At 44.1% G+C, this 20,566-nt stretch overlaps 1 protein-coding gene and 1 pseudogene across 2 annotated transcripts in view; one reads left to right on the forward strand and one right to left on the reverse strand.

Moving 5' to 3' along the window:
- The window catches only part of GPR107 (G protein-coupled receptor 107), a 56,401-nt gene extending 40,598 nt beyond the window's left edge, over positions 1-15,803 (reverse strand). The window contains exons 1-6 of one of the 2 annotated variants that reach the window (XM_070430446.1): positions 15,648-15,803; positions 4,675-4,791; positions 4,358-4,408; positions 4,031-4,110; positions 2,739-2,878; positions 945-982 (exon numbers count right to left, since the gene is read on the reverse strand). In XM_070430446.1, the coding sequence (XP_070286547.1) occupies positions 945-982; positions 2,739-2,878; positions 4,031-4,110; positions 4,358-4,408; positions 4,675-4,791; positions 15,648-15,788 (567 nt within the window). In that variant the 5' untranslated portion in view covers positions 15,789-15,803. Of the gene's footprint in view, positions 1-944; positions 983-2,732; positions 2,879-4,030; positions 4,111-4,357; positions 4,409-4,674; positions 4,792-15,647 lie in introns of both variants that reach the window. The other variant, XM_070430445.1, reaches the window with a different exon arrangement.
- On the forward strand, positions 10,910-11,540 carry LOC139020381 (large ribosomal subunit protein eL13 pseudogene; annotated as a pseudogene).
- Positions 15,804-20,566: the final 4,763 nt, after the last annotated feature.

A 20,566-nucleotide genomic window follows, 5' to 3' on the forward strand; every position in this document is an offset into this window, starting at 1 on the left:
TTTATTGTGGTGATAGCTTCACAGTGTACACGTAAACCAAAACGTATCAAATTGTCATTTTAAATATGGTCCTCCCTCCTGACCTGCAGGGGATACATTCCAAGGCCCCCAGGGGATGCCTGCACCCGCAGATAGCACCAAACCCTACATATACTATGTTTATGCTTTTTCCTATACACCCAAACCGATGAGAAAGTTTAATTTATAAAGTAGGCAGTTTCAAAGACAGGTTCATTCTTACTGCAGATCTTAGCAACCTCCCCATGGCTTTTTTTTTCTTTCCTTTTTAAGTCAAGAATGTTCACCTCTTCACGTAAAGGAAGCTTCTCGTTGGCGTATCTGAATTGCCAGCATCACGACACTAGCACAATGGGGTCAACAGTAAGTGAAATAAGGGTGACCTGAACACCAGCACTGCGACACCGTGACAGTGGATCTCATGAGACAGCTAAGTGTCTACGGGCAGGGGCAGCATATGCAGCCAGCTCTGTATTATCTAAGATCCCTCTCTCTGCTCCCAAATATGTACCTTTTACTTCAAACAGGCCAGTGCCCAGCACCTGTTATGCTCATTTCCACTTCCAGTCTTTGCTTATGACAGTCTTCATCCCATTCCATCTCTTCTTCCCCAAACAAATCCAGCAAACTTCAAACCCTGGTGAAACTTCCTTCCAGAGGGTTCTCCAGATAGCTCACTTCCCTCTCCACCCACTATCTGGCCCTTTAGCACTTAAGTGCTGTACAATGCAGCACCCGATTTCACTGTTAAGTTGTTTCAGTGTGCCAACATTATGTCTCCAAACAAAAGGCAGCTCCCTGTACATGAGGCATGTGTATGTATATGAATGTACCTGTGTATGTGTATGTTTAAAAAGAGATCCATACATGCACCATATACATATATAAACAAAAAAGCTGAGCACAAATGGGTGCTTAGTTCTTACCTTTGAATCCTCTGTACTTCTTTTAGACTTTCCACTCTCTAGAAGCAGAAACATTGAAAAGGTATTACTGTAGGATTCACTCATATGTATATCATAGCATCATTTTATGAGACTCTAGCTTGTCTAATATCAAATAATTCAAACAAGCAAAAAAGGTGAGACCACATGCTATCTTGTGGACTGTCATCTCTCTCTTTTTAAAAAAAAAGAAAAAGATTTTTTTTATTGATATTTACAGAAAGAGAGGAGAGGGAGAAGGACAGGGAGAGGAAGAAAAAGAAACATCAATTGCTGCCTCCTGCATGCCCCTGACAAAGGATAGAGCCCGAAACCCAGGCATGTGCCCTGACTGGAAATGGAACCAGCAACAATTTGGTGCCCAGGATGACACCTTAACAACAGAGCCACATCGGCCAGGGCTGGACTGCCATCTCTTTAAATCCCAAAATAATTCTTGAGCTGTAGAAGCAGCAAGCTGGAACTTATTATGTTATAAATGTATCTAATAAGTGATAATATTCAGTACCAACAGGGAACTCATCTGATAATCTAGTGTATGTTACTGCCAGAGATGCCACATGGCCTGACTTTTCTAACTATCTAGGTAATTATGTTTGAAAACAGGTCACTGTTTGAAATAAATATATATGAGATCTATTTACATACATGGAAAAATTCACAGCCTAGCAAGAAGTGTTAAGATTGCTAATGGTTTCTTTCATGGAACAAAGAGGGCACCTGGGCCTTATTTTTACTTAAGATACTCTTCATGAGGAAGGCAGAATCCCAAACTCCCTGCAGGAAGGGAGAGGGTTTCAGAAGAAAAAGAAGGAAAAGAGTATTTCCTGCTCAGGAAATGGTCACTGGGCATGAGGAACCTGGATGAGGGGACGGTGCAGACATTAAACCACACCATCACACAAGTGCAGTCTTTCTGCAGGTCTTCTAATTTGGGTTAGAGTTTTGACAAAGTAAAAAAAAAGTGTAAATATAATAAATATTATTAATATTTATTAATAAATAAAATGCAATAAATATTAATTTGTTTTTAAAGACAAACCTGACAGTTAATAAAAGAGGTGGTAAATATAAATTGGTTAGTCAACATAGGAAAAAAGTGCAACCTAATAACAGCAGCGAACACAAAAACAATGCCCTCTGCCTTTCACTAACACTCACACACACAGTCTGGCTAGGTCTAGGACATGGTGATATGGGCACTATTCCCACATGTTTTCTGATAGGAATAGATAAACCCACACAGCTCATTTGGAAAGGAACTAAAAATATGCATCAACGGACGTATTCAGATCCTTTGAATCAGGTATTCCAATTCTGGGAACCCATCCTAAAGGAAGTTCTATATCTGAAAAAAGTTTTACGAACAAAGAAGTCCAATGCAGCAATATTTATAATAGCATCAAAATGAAAATATGCCTCCTTAAAGGGAGAGGTTGAGTAAATTATACTACCCATTTAACGGATATGTGATAAGTATAAAATATCTTTAAGTGAACAGGGATGCTTAAAGTGGTACTTGTAACTGTGAATTTTAAATGTTCTCCACTTAAGAAACAACCTTAGGGAAAACATCAATTACTAAAATTTTAACACTGGGTGTACCGGTAAGGAGAAATGACTTTTCTTTCTCTACCTTCTCCGTATTTCCACTTTTCTTTAATGATTATATATTTTACCATAAAATAATGGTTAGATCATGTTTGTTTTTACTTAGCCAAAAAGAATCAACCAAGCTGGGCAGTGACGGAAAGGCTAGCTCCACCTCACCTTTACCTCGTCTCGTCTCAGCCTGGCTGCCTGCGGAAACCGGGGGGACACCAGCCTCCTGGCTCTGGCCAAGGACTTTCTCATCGTTGCTGAAGATGATCTTTGGTAACTGGGTACCAGCTTCTGGTGGAGATTTTATTTTCACTCTACAGTCAAATAAGATAGAAGGGGAAAAGTTCAAGGTAATGCTTATGGACCTTTAAGTGTTGTACATTAGGCATGGCTTCAAGCTCTAAATTCATTATGTCATGTAATCCTACGATGTAGATTCTATCACCTGCATCTTACAGATGCTGAAATGGAGGCTCAGGAAGGGTAAACACCTTGCCCAAGAGCAGTGAGCTAGCAAGGAGCTGGAGAGGATCCAGCAGTCTCCCCGCCAGGGCTGAAATTCTTGGCAACCACGCAATTCTGATGTACATTCTTCCCCACTAAGTATCTGTGATATGGTCAATAAATTGGTGTACAAGGGAAACAGAATGAGATAAAACCAATGAAATGGCCTGGCTGCGGTGGCTCAGTGGTTGAGCACTGACCTATGAACCAGGAGGTCACGGTTCGATTCCCATTCAGGGCACATGCCTAAGGTTACAGGCTCAATCCCCAGTAGGGGGCGTGCAGGAGGCAGCCAATCAATGATTCTCTCTCATCATTGATGTTACTATCTCTCTCTCTCTCTCTCTCTGAAATCAATAAAAATATATTTTAAAAAGAACAACGAAATGTTCAAGTGAAATCTAGGGAATTTGGAGCGGCATGCCTCGAACGCATCTCCTCCCTTCTCCCTCCTGAACAGACCCCTCTGCTGTTACCCGCCCTGCACGAGGGCCAGTGAGTTTCCAAGCCTGAGTGACACCGGACCTAAACTGGACGATCCAGCTGAAGGGAAGCACTTCTAGTTCTGCCTGGGGAGAAGCCTTCCTGTCCCTCCCTTCCTGAGATGGGAGTAAGAACCCACTTTACGGAACACGCCACACCACTTCGTGCTATTCTGTCTTGGCATTTACGTGGGAAATGTTCTTCCCTTTATTATTCACTGGTGAAGTCTCCGCACTAGAAGGTGGGTTGGGCCCATTACCTGAAACCTTCCCTCTCTCCCACATCAGTCTCTCTGGCCCACCTCTCTGCTTTGCTGTGATCACTGGGATGGCCGTTGTCTCCCTTGTTCTGTGTTTAATCTCCAGCACTCAGCAAAGTCTTTGGCAAATGGTAGATACTCAGTGAATGTTAGCTTAATGACCAAATTCCCCCCAACTTTACTCTAGGGTTTTACTGAAGGAATTATTAGAATTACTTACTCACTTCTGGAGAAGTTTAGGATTAGAAGGGGGACAGAGACAAACTGTTTCCTGAAAATACAGTAATTCACATCTTCATCCTAAGAAAGGAAGATCCAATTATAATCACCTTATTCATTCACACTAGAACAAGGAAAAAACGTTTTCAGGAACAAGACAAACAAGGGGCCCACCCTCCACTGCAAACAACACAACCGTGGGTGTACTGATACCCGAGAGTCCCGGCAGCCGCCACCTCAAGAAAAAAGCCCACCAACAAAAGCAGTGCTCCCACCGGTGTCCTGAGCTGTAGTGAAGAGTGTGGTCAGTCACGCATTCAATGCTCACCAGGGAAGAAGAAAATCCGTCATTCTTGGAACGGTCGAGGCTGAATCCAATCTAAGAGGGGTAAAGAGCGTAGAGGTAAATGCCCACATGATGGCCTGGCCTCCTCTCGGTTTTCATGGCGTTCATTTGCAAGAAGAATCACTAATTACTAAAATTATTCAAGAATTACAATTTAAATGTTAAAAATAAAATTATCTGATGCCTGTTCACAAGTTTTATTTTCTCCATATTCTGACACTTCTCACTCGAGTATGGGGCAAAGCTTTCAGCTAAGAAACAGAGAAGGGTCAGCCCTTGCTGTCCGGGGAGGCACTCACAGTCAGGTCCTTGTCTGTGGCTCCTTCCGTCACTGAAAGGCTGTTGACAGTAACCACCATGCTCCCATTCTTGAAGAATCCAAAGGTGTTTAGATGAACCTTATGCCTCACGTCATCCTAAAAAGATTTGCAGAAGTGAAATTAGTAATAGGGACAAGTTAACTTGATTATTTAACCTATTCGTTTGCCTGAAAAACTAGTCTAGTTTCCTGCTAGCTAACCAATGTTTCCATATACTTAGGAAAATATACAGATGTGGTACCTGATCTTGTTTCAAAGCTGAAGATGACTCATCAGGAATGCGTAAGATATCAACAGTTTTGCAGAAGGAAGCACATAATGGATGCAATTCATTTTGACACATTTGTAACAGTCCTGACTAGGTGGTCAGTTGGAATGTGAATTCCAGGGAAGGAGGAACAATGTTTTAGTCATCCTCACATACTGCCTGCTAGTCCAAGGCCCAGCATCTAGTAGGCACTCAAAAAACATACTGGCCCTGGCTGGTGTGGCTCAATTGGTTGAGTGTCGTCCCATGCACCAAAAGGTCACCCGTTCGCCCTGGCCAGTTTTTTTCAGCAGTTAGAGTGTCGCCTCACTGACCAAAAGGTCTGGGATTCAATGATTGATGTTTCTCCCCCGCATCCCTTCCTCTCTCTCCAAAATCAACAAAAAACGCATGAAGAAAAACATGCTGAAGGGGATGGGGGGGGAAGTAGCCAAAACTGCTCTAAGGATACGTTTTTATAAACCTGCTTATAAATTGTGTGCAACTGGCTCCTCCCACTGCAGGCTGACCGGGCACACCTGCACATTACTTTTCTAATCTGTAATTCATTTTTTTTACATAGGTTCATTTGAATCTAAAAGTTATGCTATATATATGATGGGTTTCAGGAAACAAAGCCTTATAAGCAGAAGGAATCCCAGGAACTTGTCAGGTGGAGACAGGATCTTTTGGACACAGGATAATCCTGAGGTTTGTTGAAACTGAACGACCTGGGCAAATGCCTCGCACGCCTGCTTGAAATTGTCTCAAAGGGGTGATTTCAACCCCAACTAAGTCAATAATTTTAAGGCTGATAAAGACTAACTGGAACTTTAGGCAAACAGTCAGGAGGGTCTACAGGAGGAGTTAGGGCTTATGTGGAAGTTCTCCCACGCTAGTAATTGAGAGACCCCTAAGGGAAGAATTGTTTATAATACAGCTCTATGGTTCTCCTTCCCTTAACTTTCTTTTCCCTTCTATAAATACCCCTCCATCTTGGCACAAAGGCCAAGTGTGCATGTGGCCTGCCATGTCTGCATGCATGGGGCTGCAAGCCTTTCTTTTTCCTGAATAAATCCTTTCTGGTGAGGAAGCACCTAAGCCAGCAGTTCTCAACCTGTGGGTCGCGACCCCTTTGGGGGTCGAACGACCCTTTCACAGGGGTCGCCTAAGACCATCCTGCATATCAGATATTTACATTACGATTCATAACAGTAGCAAAATTACAGTTATGAAGTAGCAACGAAAATAATTTTATGGTTGGGGGTCACAACATGAGGAACTGTATTAAAGGGCCAGAAGGTTGAGAACCACTGACCTAAGCGATATTATTTTTCAACTGAGAAAGCCAACAGAACCATGGTATTGTTAACATAGTGAAATGCTCGGTCTCTGGGACCCCATCTTGTTGGGCCTGTGCTGCTCCCATGGCCCTCAGGCTAGTAGGTCCTGCTTGAGACATACTAATCATTAGAGGGATTCTGCTTGGGGCTTTAGTTTTTACAAAAACAGCTCCTTCCCATTTCCCCTTCCCTTGATATAAAAGAAGCCTAAACTCTGTACTTCCTTAAGATGGATTTGAGGAACTACTAGGGCCTCCATCTTCTTGATTAGCACCTTCTCCAACAATAAGCTTTTCCTTCCTCCAGACTCTGATGTTTTGAGTTTTGTCCTTTTAAAGTGTTGGGCAAGCGGACCGTGGGCCCGTAACAGTATCAGTGAAGACTCTACAAAGAAAGCCACGAGTTTCACACTGAGAATTATCTGCCTAAATCAAATCGCCTTCGCTAAGTTTGCAAGAAGCTAACAGTTATTATGTAATTCCTAAATGGTAAGCACTTTTCTAAAACTTACATTTGGTTCTTCCTCAAATCTGATAGTCTTTTTTGATAGTGGTTTTGCTTCTTGTTCATATTTTTAAATTTCACCCTTTGTTTCTTTCCATTTTAAATATAGCTCTTTTACACACACAGAGGTGTCTGGGGTCTGACTCTGCTCTTTGTCCTTGTCTCTGCTGATGTTCACAGCAGGCTGTTTCTTTGTGTGAGTGGTAATTACTCATTCCTAGACTTGGATCTTCTGGATATCAGAGACAGTCTAACTCAGCGGTTCTCAACCTGTGGGTCGTGACCCCTTTGAGGGGTCGAACGACCCTTTCACAGGGGTCGCCTAAGACCATCAGAAAACACATATATAATTACATATTGTTTCTGTGACTAATCACTGTGCTTTAATTATGTTCAATTTGTAACAATGAAATTGGGGGTCACCACAACATGAGGAACTGTATTAAAGGGTCGCGGCATTAGGAAGGTTGAGAACCACTGGTCTAACTGCAAACACCAACGGCCTAGGCAAGGCCATGGAACAGATCTTCAGCAGAACAATCAGAAACCACCCCTCCCACCACCACACACAGCTAGTACATACATCTTCCTGCCATTTTATTTCCTAGCCCACTCTTCCATTCAAGCAACATAGCTCTTTGAGAGTCCCATATTCAGGGCTGAGGACAGGGACACAGTTCTAGCTCCACTCCTGCTTCGTTCTAAGGCTTTGGCTCTTCCTCCTCCTCACCAGTTGTTAAAATCCAAGACTCTAGGGTCCAAGTTTCTGCCATGCTTCAGGGCAGCCCTGACTTGTGTTCTTTAACCCACTGGAGCTTCAGCTCCTTCTTGCCACCTTTTTTATTTTTGGCCCCTGGGCATTTTCCTTATTTTCCTAGGAGCCCAGCTGTGCATTTAAAGCATGTTGACCAGACTTCCACTTCCTGGTAGGATGGAGTAACTTGCAGCAAATTAGCACTCCCAGGGAGAAGCAGAAAAGCCAGCTAAGATAATAGAAGTCATTTGCTGAGAGGCATCAGGGAGCTGCGAGAGCATAAAAGCCAGAAAAGCTAAGGTTCATGACCTTCCTCAGGACTGTGAGAGTGATTAGCCCCTACAGAAAGTGATTTGAGTGACTATTTTCTCAATTCTCCCAAGGGTGTTACGTGGCTACTGCTATCTTAGATGTTCAGAAAAGAAACTAATTCAACTACATAGGATGGATGTCTTAGGACATATAAAAAATAATATAACTGGAGCCCTGGCCGGTTTGGCTCAGTGGATAGAGCATCGGCCTCTGAACTGAAAGGCCCCAGGTTTGATTCCGGTCAAGGGCACATGCCTGGGTTGTGGGATCGGTCCCCAGTGGGGGACTTGCAGGAGGCAGCCGATCCATGATTCTCTCTCATCATGGATGTTTCTTTATCTCTCTCCCTCTTCTTTCCTCTCTGAAATCAATAAAAATATTTTTAAAAATAATAATAATATAACTGGAGCCACTTAAAAGTGGAGTGGGAGCTGCCATCCCAGGGGAACTGCCTTCTTGACATTGGTTCGAGTAATGATTTTTTTTGGATAGAAAACAAAGGCACAGGTAACACAGCAAAAACAGAAAAATGGGATTGCATCAAACTGAAAAGCTTCTGCACAGCAAAGGAAACAATTACAGTAACACAGTGAAAAGGCAACCTACAGAATGAGAAAAATATTTGCAAACCATATATCTGATAAGGGGTTAATATCCAAAACACATAAGGAACTCAAACAACTCAACAGCAAGAAAACAAATGACATGACTTTAAAATGGACACAGGATCTGAATAGACATTTCTCAAAAGACATATAAATGACCAACAGGTATGTGAAAAGATGCTCAACATCCCTCATCAGGAGGGAAATGCACCTCATACCTGTTACAATGGTTACTGTCGAGAGACAAGAGTTGATGAGGATGTGGAGAAAAGGGAACCCTTCTACACTGTTGATGGAAATGTAAATTGGAACAGCTGGTATGGAAAACAGTATGCGGGTTCCTCAAAAAATTAAAAATAGAACTACCATATGGTCCAGCTATCCCACTTCTGGGCAAACATCCAAAGGAAATAAAATCACTATCTCAAAGAAATAGCTGCACCCCCATGTTCATTGCAGCATTATTCATAATAGCCAAGATATGAAAACAACCTAAGTAGTTGTCACGGGATGAATAAGAAATACACACACACACAAACACACACACACACACACACACACTGGATTATTATTCAGCCTTAAAAAGAAGGAAATCTTATCCTTTTTGACAATGTGGATGAAACTGTCTAAGTGAAATAAGCCAGACACAGAAAGGTAAATACTGCATCATCTCACTTACATGTGGAATTTAAAATTGTTCCTGAAGCAGAGAATAGAACGGTGGTTACCAGGAGCAGGGGGTGGAAGAGGATGGTGGAGGGCATGGAGAGATGCTGGTCAAGGGTATAAAGTTTCAGATATGCAGGGTAATTTCTCAGATCTAACATACAGCATACTGACTACAGTTAACAATGCTGTGTTGTTGTATACTTTAAATTTGCTTAGAGAAATCTTAATTGTTCACACACAAAAAAGTAGCTATGTGAGGTGATGATATGACAACTGGCTTAATTGTGGTAATAATTTCACAATGTATATGTATATCAAACTATCACATTGTATATCTTAAATACATGCAATTTTTATTTGTCAATTACACCTCAATAAAGCTGGACAAAATATTAAATGCAAAGAGCAGAATCCAAACTATATACAATAAGAGCTAAATTTGTAAAAAGAAAAATTTAAAAATTAAAAGCTAAATATTTACATTTATTTATTTATAAAAGGTCTGAAAGAAATCCACCAAACTATGAAAAGATTAGTAGCATTGGAGTGGTAATAATTTTCTATTTTTTTATATTTTCTACATTTCTAACAAATAATTACCAAAAATCAATCTTTTTGTTTAAGTATTACTATTTGCCAGTAATACATGCAGGACCCTCACCTAACTCACGCCCCATGTCCACTTGCAGGTATCATGTCACCATTCCAAATAAGAGAAGCACGGAAGTGACTGCACTCCTCAACCGCCCTCCACTCCCTTCCGAGCAACCTGCCCTAACTTCCACTGCTCTATGATGCCGCCTCTATTGCACATCATGTTCTCATTAAGATGAGTTTCTATATGTGCTTCCTATTCTGTCCCACCAATCAGCCTGAAGTATTATATGGCTTATTGTTATGAAACCGGATAAAGCAAGACCTCTCTCCTCCTCATATAGATCTGTGTTGGCTATTTCAGCACTTCTGGTGACCAGAAGGGAGTACTGGGGGTGGGGGTTCTGGGGTGCTAGTTATGTCCTGTTTCTTGAGCCAGGTGCTGGTTACATGGTTGTAAAAAAAAAAATTCACCAAGCTGCACACTATGAACTAAGAAACTAAAGAAAGGAAGGGCAATGAGACTAGAGAAGAGGCTGCTCACAGATAGACTGGCGGCGTCATTAAGGACTGTGAGCTCCCCCTTAAGGGGGAAAGGGTGCCCCTGATGGGTTCAAAGGAGAGTGACATGACGGTATTGGGCTCTTAGGCAGATACTTCAGCTACAAAGCAAAATGTGAGCTGGAGGAATTCTGGGACACAAGTGGGAGGAGACTGCACTGGTCTATGAGATATAAGGATGGCCTGGACCAACGAGTTCAGGTGACGACAGAGCAGGGGATGGATTGGGGGGGCGGGGGGGAGCTACTTAGAACACCCACCTACAAGAAGTGAAGAACACACAGTTACTAAGACAATCTAGACGAGTATATAGGCTGAGAGTGAAGGGAGTGGAAGGGTGAGTTGTTTCTTAGGTGCTTATGCAACGCCTACGAGGAAATGCAGAGTCGGCAGTTGGATACACTTGCCCAAAGCTCAGAAGAAAGGTCTGATCTGGAGATGAAAGAAAAAATCCCTCAAGACAACTACAATTTTGGCACATTTTCTCCTTTTTCCTTAGTTTCAAAATAGTTGTTTTACACTGACAAGTCTGCTCTTAACTAAACAGCAGAACATACATACTTTTGCTTTAACTCCCTAAACAATTTCACATTAAATTACTTTAAAACAGGCCGTTCTCCTTGGGAGGAGGCCCGTAGGCAGCAGCCATGGCGCCCAGCCAAAATGGCATGATCCTAAAGCCCCACTTCCACAAGGACCGGCAGCGGTGCGTTGCCACGTGGTTTAACCAGTCCGCAGACAAAAGGCCAGGCAAGCCAAAGTGCCGCATCCCCCTCTGACCCATCCATCCCCCTCTGACCCATCCGACCTATAGTGAGATGCCCCACCACCTATAGTGAGATGCCCCACCGAGAGGAACCACCCTTCAGCTTGGAAGGGTTAAGGGCGGCTGGCAGCCACAAAAAGGTGGCCTGGACCAATGGGATCTCGGTGGGTCCCTGCAGGCCAACGTGCAGTGGCTGACGGAGTACCGTTCCAAGCCCATCCTCTTCCCCAGGAAGCCTTCGGCCCCCAAGAAGGGAGACAGTTCTGCTGAAGAACTCAAATTGGCCACCCAGCTGAGCGGACCAGTCATGCCCATCCGGAATGTCTACAAGAAGGAGAAAGCCAGGGTCATCACAGAGGAGGAGGAGAACTTCAAGGCTTTTGCCAGTCTTCGCCTGGCCCGTGCCAATGCCCGGCTCTTTGGCATCAGGGCAAAAAGAGCCAAAGAAGCTGCAGAACAGGATGTTGAAAAGAAAAAATAAAGTGCCGTTGGCAACCAAAACCGTGGTACATCTACACAATGGAATACTAGGCTGCTGTAAAAAAGAAGGAATTCTTACCATTTGCAACAGCATGGATGGAGCTGGAGAGCATTATGCTAAGTGAAATAAGCCAGTCAATGAAAGAAAAATACCACATGACCTCACTCATTTATGGATAATAAAGAGCATTATAAACTGATGAACAAAAATAGATACAGAGGCAGAGCAGCATCGAACAGACTGTCAAACTATAGCGGGAAGGCTGGGGAGGGTTGGGGGGTGGGAGGGGGGGTAAGAGATCAACCGAAGGACTTGTATGCATGCATATAAGCATAACCAATGGATACAAGACACTGGGGGTTAGGGGAGGCCGGGGGAATGTCAAGGGGGAAAGAAAAAAGGAGACATATGTAATACTTTAAGCAATAAAACAAAATTTTAAAAAATTACTTTAAAACATAAAGCAAGTGGAGTAATGATACTTCAATTTTTCTCATAAATGGAACTTCAGAAAATAAATATGGTCGCTCTTTTAAATTTTATTTATTGATTTTAGAGAGAAGGAGGGAGAAAGAGAAATCAGTTTGTTGTTGCACTTATTTATGCCTTCATTGATTAAATCTTGCATGTGTCTTGACCAGGGATCGAACCCTCAACCTTGCTGTGTGGGGACACCTCTCGAACTAACTGAGCTACTCGGCCAGGGCTAAGTGTGGTCACTCTTAACTGAACTAGCTGAAGGTCACATACCTGGCCACTTCCTTATTTTAAAGTTCACCCAACTGGCAGTCCACAGACTGTACTGGTACATGAATGTTTAGATGGGGCCAACAGTGTTTTGTTTTTGTTTTTTAATTTGAATTAATTTCTGGCTAACTTCACATAAAAGCCTAAATTTCTAGTTTTTCTCTTTATTTTTTAAAGAGATTTTTATTGATTTCAGAGAGGAAGGGAGAGGGAGAGAGATAGAAACGTCAATGATGAGAAAGAATCATTGATCAGATGCCTCCTGCACACCCCACACTGGGGATTGAGCCCACAACCTAGGCATATGCCCTGATTGGCAACCAAACCCTGACCTCCTTGTTCATAGGTTGAAGCTCAACCACTGAGCCACGCCAGCTGGGCTATAGCTTTTCTTTCAAAAACAAAAACATAACACCACAAGACCCAGCACGTCTAGGCCACATTCCAATGCAGCCACAACCCGCTGGAACAGAGACGCAGCAGCCACCGCAGAAGGAAGGAGCTGGCCATTCTCTCTGCTATCTCACACAGCCAGCTCAATTAAAAAGTATCTGCGTAGCTTCGAATAGCATCCATGGTTGTGATCTCAGTAAGCAAAAGTACCTTTAGGCATCCATGATCAGTTCCTCACTAACACAGAAACACAACAAGAATAATACCACCTACCATTTACTGACTGCCTACTATTCATGGTAGGAGACACTACCAAGGAAGCTTAATATTTAATTTCTTGGATCATTGTATATAGAGAGCAATTCACAAAATGAATAGGGTCAAATTCTCTTAGACAACAAAAATATGACAGCTAAAGCATATGAAGATAGAGGAAGAATTACAAAAAGCCTGAAAGAAAATGCAAACACAGAAGTCTGGGGTCCTGGCAATCAGGGCTGGCCTCTTGGACAGGCACCGAGGGCTGCTCAGCCAGTACAAGTGGCCGAATGCAAAGAGCACGGATGCCAGGTTCAAAGTCGGCCTCCTCCTCTTATGTAACCCAACTTCTGTTTTTCAAATTTATAAACCAGGGATAACAGCATTTTTCTCAAGGGGCCGCTATGAGGAGCCAATGAATAAAAACCATCTACTGCCCGGCTGGCGTGGCTCAGTGGTTGAATGTTGCCCCAAGGACCAAGAGGTTGCAGGTTCGATTCCTGGTCAGGGCACATGCCCGGGTTGCGGGTTCAACCCCCTGTGTGGGGCGTGCAGGAGGCAGCCCATCAATGATTCTCTCTCATCATTGATGTTAAAAAACAAACAAACAAAAAACCATCTACTATTTAGCATTTAAAATTGATTCTGTAGGACACCTCATTTTCCCCACGTGAGCCCAGAGCAGTTGTCACTGACTGGTGGTCCCAGCCTTTCTGTGCACAGAGCAATCTCATATGCACACTAGAATTCTGGTGGCATACTTAAGAGGGACGCAAGATTTAACACAACACGGAGTGTGTCAACAGCATCTACCCCAGTGCCACTCTCCCCAGCTCTCTTCCTATCTTCACTCCGAGTTGCCCTGGGTGAGCTGTGGGCTGTCCTGACCAAGCTCCTCCATGCTCACAAGGCCAAGATGCTGGGCTTGACCTCATACTGCTGCAGCGGCACACTGCACCCTTTTCTAACTCTGCACAGACATAGCACACTCAGAAGACCCCCATCTGTAGCAAACGTTAATTCTACGTACTGATCAGTTTTGGAGACATGCCAAGGAGGCATTTGAGGTTTACCAGGATGGACCAGCTAACAGTCAGTGGGCTTGAGATGAGGCACAGCAGCGATAATGTAATTTCCCAAAACTTTTCAGATATTTTTTTGGGGGGGAGGGGGGGGCCTAAAATTCACAACGCAGTCTGTGCAGTGGAGCTGCAGGCACTGCACCCAAGGCCGGTGTGATCAGGTGGATCCCAATCTATGGGCAGTGCTTCTGGAGTGTTTTTACAAAGAGATATCTGATTTATCTACTTACAAACATCATTACATTGCTAAGGTATTCTCTAAAAGTTACTACTCAAAAACAAAGTAATACTATGTTACTACGAAGGCAGCACTTTGAAGCGAAGTTGAATGTATGTTGTATTAGTTTCCTAGGGCTGCTGTAACGAATACCCCCAGACTGGGTTGCTTTAAAACAACAGAAAGTTAGGCTCTCACAGTTCTAGAGGCTAGAAGTCCAAAATCAAGGTGTAGGCATGGCCGCTTCTACTCCTTTATCCCTCTCCCTTCCTCTCTCTCTGAAATAAATAAAAACACTTAAAAAATTAAGATCAGGAGTTCTGAATTTGGGAGTCATAAGCTTGAGGGACAGGGCCTTTAGATAAGCTTCAGCAGGATTATAAAGTCCTAGAAATTCCAAGGAAGTTTGGTCTAAGCAGTTACCTGCACTTTTCTGGGGGAAAGGTTCTATAACTTTTAGCATATTCTCAAAGAGAGTCAAGATTCACCTAACTGATTAAAAGAAGAAGAAGAAAAACTCACCTAACTCCTGCAGCTGAAAACCATCTCGATCAAGATAATTTTTATTTACAAACCCAAAGTATGGCCATGCTTTTTAGCAGATTCTGTATTAGAACGTGTTTAAGACAAGTTTTCTACAATCCCACAACTTCTTACACAACTGCGTATTATGAAAATCACGTACAAGGCTTAGGGTCATAATTAAGTTTCCTATTCTCCAGATACATTAACCTGCCGAGCCGCCTGCAGGCAACCTTTTAGCCTTCGATGACTTTGAGTTGTGAGTTACGAAGCAAGGTCCCAGGGATCATTCTAGGACGAGCAGAAACCTCTTCCCTAGACAGACATGACAGGAGCGACGGACAAGACAGGTTCTCGCATTAGAAACATAGTTTTAATGCTGGTTTTTTAGTTCTCGGTCCTATATTTCAGGCGAAACTTGAAAATCCCTCCTCCACTTGGATCAGTCCAGAGAACGCCCTGAGCCGAACCCGGAAACTGCGACTAAGATTCCGGGTACCTTCTAACCGCCAGGCACAAGGGGATGGAAAAGCGGAGGCCGCGGACAAGTCAAGCCGGGGGTAAAAGCTGGAGGAAGAAGAGCAGGCTGCTGTCAGCGGGGACCTCGGGACGCCAACAGGGGTTGCAAGCGCGGCCTTCCGGGTCCGCAGAGTCTCGCCGCAGTTCCGCCCCTTCCCCGGTTCGCCAGCGTCTCCCTGCCCTTCCCAGACGGCGCGAGGACCCGCGCCATTCCCCAGCTCCCAACAGACCTCCCCACAGAGAGGCCGCGCCGGGGGACAAAGGGTGGGGGCAATTGCTCAGAGTCTCCCCCGCCCCCCCGCCAAAGTTGTCTCCAGCCGGGGGGGGGGCGGCCTCTGCCTCCGCCCCCCGGCCCGGCCCGGCCCCGCCCGGCCTTACCTTCAGCGCCAGGTGGTGGACGCGGCCCAGGCCGGGCTCCACCAGCAGCTGCAGCAGCCCCAGTAGCGGAAGCCACCGGAGGCCCGCGAAGAGCCGAGGACAGCGGGAGCCCGAGGGGCCGAGGGGCGCCGGGGCAGCCATGTTTGTTCCAGCATCACCAGCTGCTTCCGCTCCCTCCAAGCACTTCCGGGGTTAAAGGGCAGCGGCCGCCGGAAGGGCCTGGAAGTAGGGGGCGGGGCGCGGCGGCCTCCGGCGCGGTGCCGGTGGCTCTCCTGCTGGAATGTGGGGCCGGGTCAGGCGCCGGGGGGCCGTTCAGTCGGCTTTCCCGGTGCGGATTTCGGTTTAGCTAGAAGAGGTGGGACCTCCAGGAGGACCCTGGGCGTTTGTCATGGGAACAACCGGACCACACCTACCTCGCGCCGAGCTTTGAAAGCGACCTGGACCTGCGAGCCCCGGACCGCGGGGGAACCCGGCTCTCCGAGGGTGGGGATCTCTTAAAGCGGCCGTGGCACCTTGCCTGGTGGTTCATTGGACTGATTTCACAGGCGGCATTGACTCGGTGGGAAATGCCAAGTTCCTGGCTTGTTAGAAGTCCCTTGATTGTTATTTTTTGGAGGCACTTCACACTCAAATTTCAAACGAAATGGTTGCAGTAATACGATTTATTAAGAAGCCCTTATCAGGTACTTGGTTAGGCCTTTTGTAGGCATTATTGCATTTAATCCTCCGAACAGTCTAATGAGGTAGGCGGTAGGTGTTATCCCCACTTTACAGGTAAGCAAACTGAGCCTCTGAAAAATTAAGTCATTTGTCCCAGGTTGGCGGAGAACCACACGGCAACCTTTAACTACTATTTTATGTTGCTTCATGCTATTTCATCCGACCACTAGAGTCAGAGTGTCAACATTTTTCTCTTAATTCTGTGTGCAAACTTTCTTTGCTTTTAACCTGTGGAATTTATGGAGAGATCCTTTTTCTTTTAATCCTCATCCTAGATGTTTACTAATTTTAGAGAGAGGAGAATGGGGGTGGGATGGGGGGGTGGAAGAGAAATATCGATGTGAGAGAGAAACCCAGGACCTGGGAATGTGCTCTGACCAGGAATAGAATCTGTATCCTTTCTTGGACAGGAGGAGGCTCCAACCCACCCAGCCACCCGGCCAGTGAAAGGAATGGAAAGATTCAGTAGTTGGTTCTCTCCTCTCACCATTTTTACTAAGTAGGTATAGAAGAACATGCTTATTAAAGTTGCTAATAGACTAGCCAACTTTGTTTAGTTTTTAGATTTTTTTTTCAGCTTGTCACACAAGTAATGCATGCTCTTTGTGTGAAGTCATTTAAGCTAAAGAGGAGACAGTAAAAACCACCCAGAATCCCAGTACTGGGTGACTGTCAGTGTATTAGTGTGTTTTATGACAGAATCAGATTCTTAAAAATTTTTAACTGGAAATAGGAACTGAAATTAACATATGTTTTAATGGAGCTAAAGTGCTGCACTCAGGTAAAAAAAAAAAAAAAAATACCAGTTGGGAAAATACAGAATAGGTAGGGGTGGAGGGCGAGAGAAAGGAAGGAACCTAAATCTTTTAGCTGTGTGCAATCTTTTTTAAAAAAATATATTTTATTGATTTTTTACAGAGAGGAAGGGAGAGGGACAGAGAGTTAGAAACATCGATGGGAGAGAAACATCAGCTGTACATGCCCTTGACCAGAATCGAACCTGGGACCTTTCGGTCCACAGGCCGACGCTCTATCCACTGAGCCAAACCGGTTAGGGCTCCCTATGTGCAATCTTAGTAAAGTCGTGAATCTATGAATTCTTCCCTTGAGTGAAAAACAACAACACGGTAATGTACAAGTCCTGTCACACCCTCTGCCAGGACAAAAGCAGGGCACAAATGTGGCTCCAGGAAGATAGAAACGCAATGTTTACTAGGTGGTGGGTGGTGAAGAGTATCCCTTCTTGCTCCAACCTCTGGTCTTTGACCATACATTACTAATATGTAATCTTTCATCTTTGAACAGAATTTTCATCTGACCTTACTACCCCATTTTACAGACAAACTTATTTTGTGAATCCACACAGCAAGATAATCATAGTTAAATATATTTACTGAGTGATTAAGTTTGCCAAGTATTCTGCTGGTACTTTATATATACACTAGAGGCCCGGTGCACGAAATTTGTGCATGGGGGGGAGGGGCGGGGTTCCTCAGCCCAGCCTGCGTCCTCTCGCAATCCTGGACCCCTCGAGGGATGTCGGGCTTAAACTGGCAGTTAGACATCCCTCTCACAATCCGGGACGCTGCATGCACCAGTGACCATACTTTTCATACAGGTGAAAGGCATCTTGCTGTTGTATGGGCAGCTACATTTTTTTGCCCTGATTATAAAAAGTAGTACATAACATGATCCTTCTGAGGCAGTAGTACCATTTTCCCCATCTTATGGGTGAAAAAAACTGAAGCAGAGAGAAGTTAAGTAATTGGCTTTGTTACACATTTATAAGTGTCAGAATCAGGGCTGACCACAAAATGTGCAAGCCAGAGTCCATGCATGTCATCGCTGTATCATCCTGTTTTTTTCAGTGTTAGAGTAGCCTTGCCAGGTTTTAATTTTTAAATCTAAGAGACTATTCCCAATATATAAGGTAGGGTCCCCCCGCTGGCACCCACCTTGGCTGGCGACCTGATTGCCCCCAACTGCCCTCCCCTGCTGTGACCCGCCTCCTCTGCTGTGACCCGCCTCCTCCACGCCAGGCAGTGGAGATGCCGGAACCAGCCTCCCCAGTCAGTGTAGAGCCGCGGGACCTCCAGGCCTCACAACGCAGAGCGGCCACCAGGCCCCGCCTCCGCTGTACACACAACCATCTTGTGGCAGCGTCACTCAAGGGTGTGACGCCACCTAGGCTTTTAATATATAGGATAGGATTGTGTGGTTTAACATCACAAAAACCTTGTGAGATACTTCTTTTTAAAAGATGAGACTTGGTTAGATTCATTAATTCAAGGGTGTGTTGCTGATTTTTATCAATGACCCAGATAGAACTCTCATTCAGGACCCGCCCACAAAGCCCGGTACTTAATCTGTCCTGCACTGTTGCAGAAAAATCATTTGCATATTAGGCTGGAAGGGTCCCTAGACAACCAACAGATCCTTCTACCTTGTTCAACAGCTATGAAAACAAATCCGAGGGACTTCAATGACTGGCTCAAGATCACACATGCAGTGTCGTAAATTTTTTTAATATATTTTTATTGATTTCAGAGAAGAAGGGAGAGAGAGATAGAAACATCAATGATGAGAGAGAATTATTGATTGGTTGCCTCCTGCACGCCCCCCACTGGGGATCGAACCTGGGACCCTTTAGTCCGCAGGCCGACACTCTATCCACTGAGCCAAACAGGCCAGGGCATAGTGGCATAATTTTTGGCAGGCACCTTTAGCAACCAGGACTGAAGCCTCAGCTGCTTCAGAGTTGGACCTGCGCTTCTCACACTATACCATGGCTTTCTAGTTCTTATCATTTTAATTTTTTCAAAAAGTTAAAAGCCCAGAATCTGAGTAACTAATGTGTTAGCAAATGAAATTGTAGAGAAATTTTCCAGAAAGCATTTTAAAAATCAGCAGTTTGAAAGAACATGCTAGGAATGTGATCCTTTCTTTTATGTAGCAAGAGAAATACCAAAGACAGTTAACTGATTCTCACTTCAGGATGAAACTGGTTGTTAAAGGGAAAGGTGGTTTTTAAGTGCAGTTTCGTTTTTAAAGGCAGTTTGCAATGCTTTGAAATATTGTTTACTTTTTAAGTGAAGTACCATTTTTGAGAATCCCTTGTTTTAAATTTGAATGTAATAATAGGCTTTTAATAACGGAATGACCAGGAATAGTCTTAATTTTATTTAACTATATAATAGTGATCAAACACTTAAATAGTTTATAAAATAGAAGACTTCTGTCTTTTAGTTTCTGGAAAACAAATTTTAAGGGCTTAAAGCTGGTTCTTATTCCTTGCTTCTTTTCATTAGAAATCATTATGTGAGTTTTACAGAGTTACATACCAGTGATATCTGCGAGGTTTAGGAGGTATAGCTTTCTCAGGGACTTGGTTGTGCCGGTCATTAGTTTGAAATTGAGAGAAATCAAAACGGGAACACTAATTATACAGAGACTTTAAAATGACGTACTTTATAGACTGCTGGGGTCCAACCACAGCAGGTCCAGGGGTCCCCAAAGGTGTGGACGGAGTCGGCGAAGAAGGAATGACATGGAGACAGCCTTCAGTTGATCAGCAGCCTAGTCAGGACCTCTAGCCAGGATCTCCAGCCAAAGTTCTGGTCGGGATCTCCAGTCAAGTTCTGGTCAGGATCTGATCAGGATCTCCAGCGAAGTTCTGGCCAAGTTCTGGTTAGGAACTGATCAGGATCTGATGTTTATTTTCTTGTTACATCTGTATTTATACCAGTCGATTTTAATCCTGTCAATTTCTATTGCAAAGGTTAGGGCGTTTCTTATCTCCATTCCAGGGAGTAAAGATTATGTAGCTTAAGCGTGATTGTTTGTAGTTAAAGTGATTAACCACCCGCCTGGCACTTAGTTAGGGGGTCATATCCCCTCCCTAACCTCAGGGAAAAATCCCCACCTGGGGAAACAACCTTTCTCGGAGAGGTGACCTTGGTTAAAACACATGGCGCTAAGGAGAGCAAACATATTAAGAACAATATGCTATATATGCCAGGTCCCTTGAAACATATGCTGTGCAGATGTTTCTTTCCTGCAGCGACTGTGTCAAGCAGCAAGGATGGACTGGCTTCCGGCAATAGACAGTTTTCAAATTCTGTGAAAACTGCTATGTTGGTAATTCTGTTTAGATGCATGATCTGTTTCAAGAAAAGATTATTTGCATACTTATGATACTG

This window comes from Myotis yumanensis, unplaced genomic scaffold (assembly GCF_028538775.1).
Source record: "Myotis yumanensis isolate MYYU_CA2020_CCGP unplaced genomic scaffold, mMyoYum1.0.hap1 SCAF_12, whole genome shotgun sequence".
Lineage (NCBI taxonomy): Eukaryota > Metazoa > Chordata > Mammalia > Chiroptera > Vespertilionidae > Myotis > Myotis yumanensis.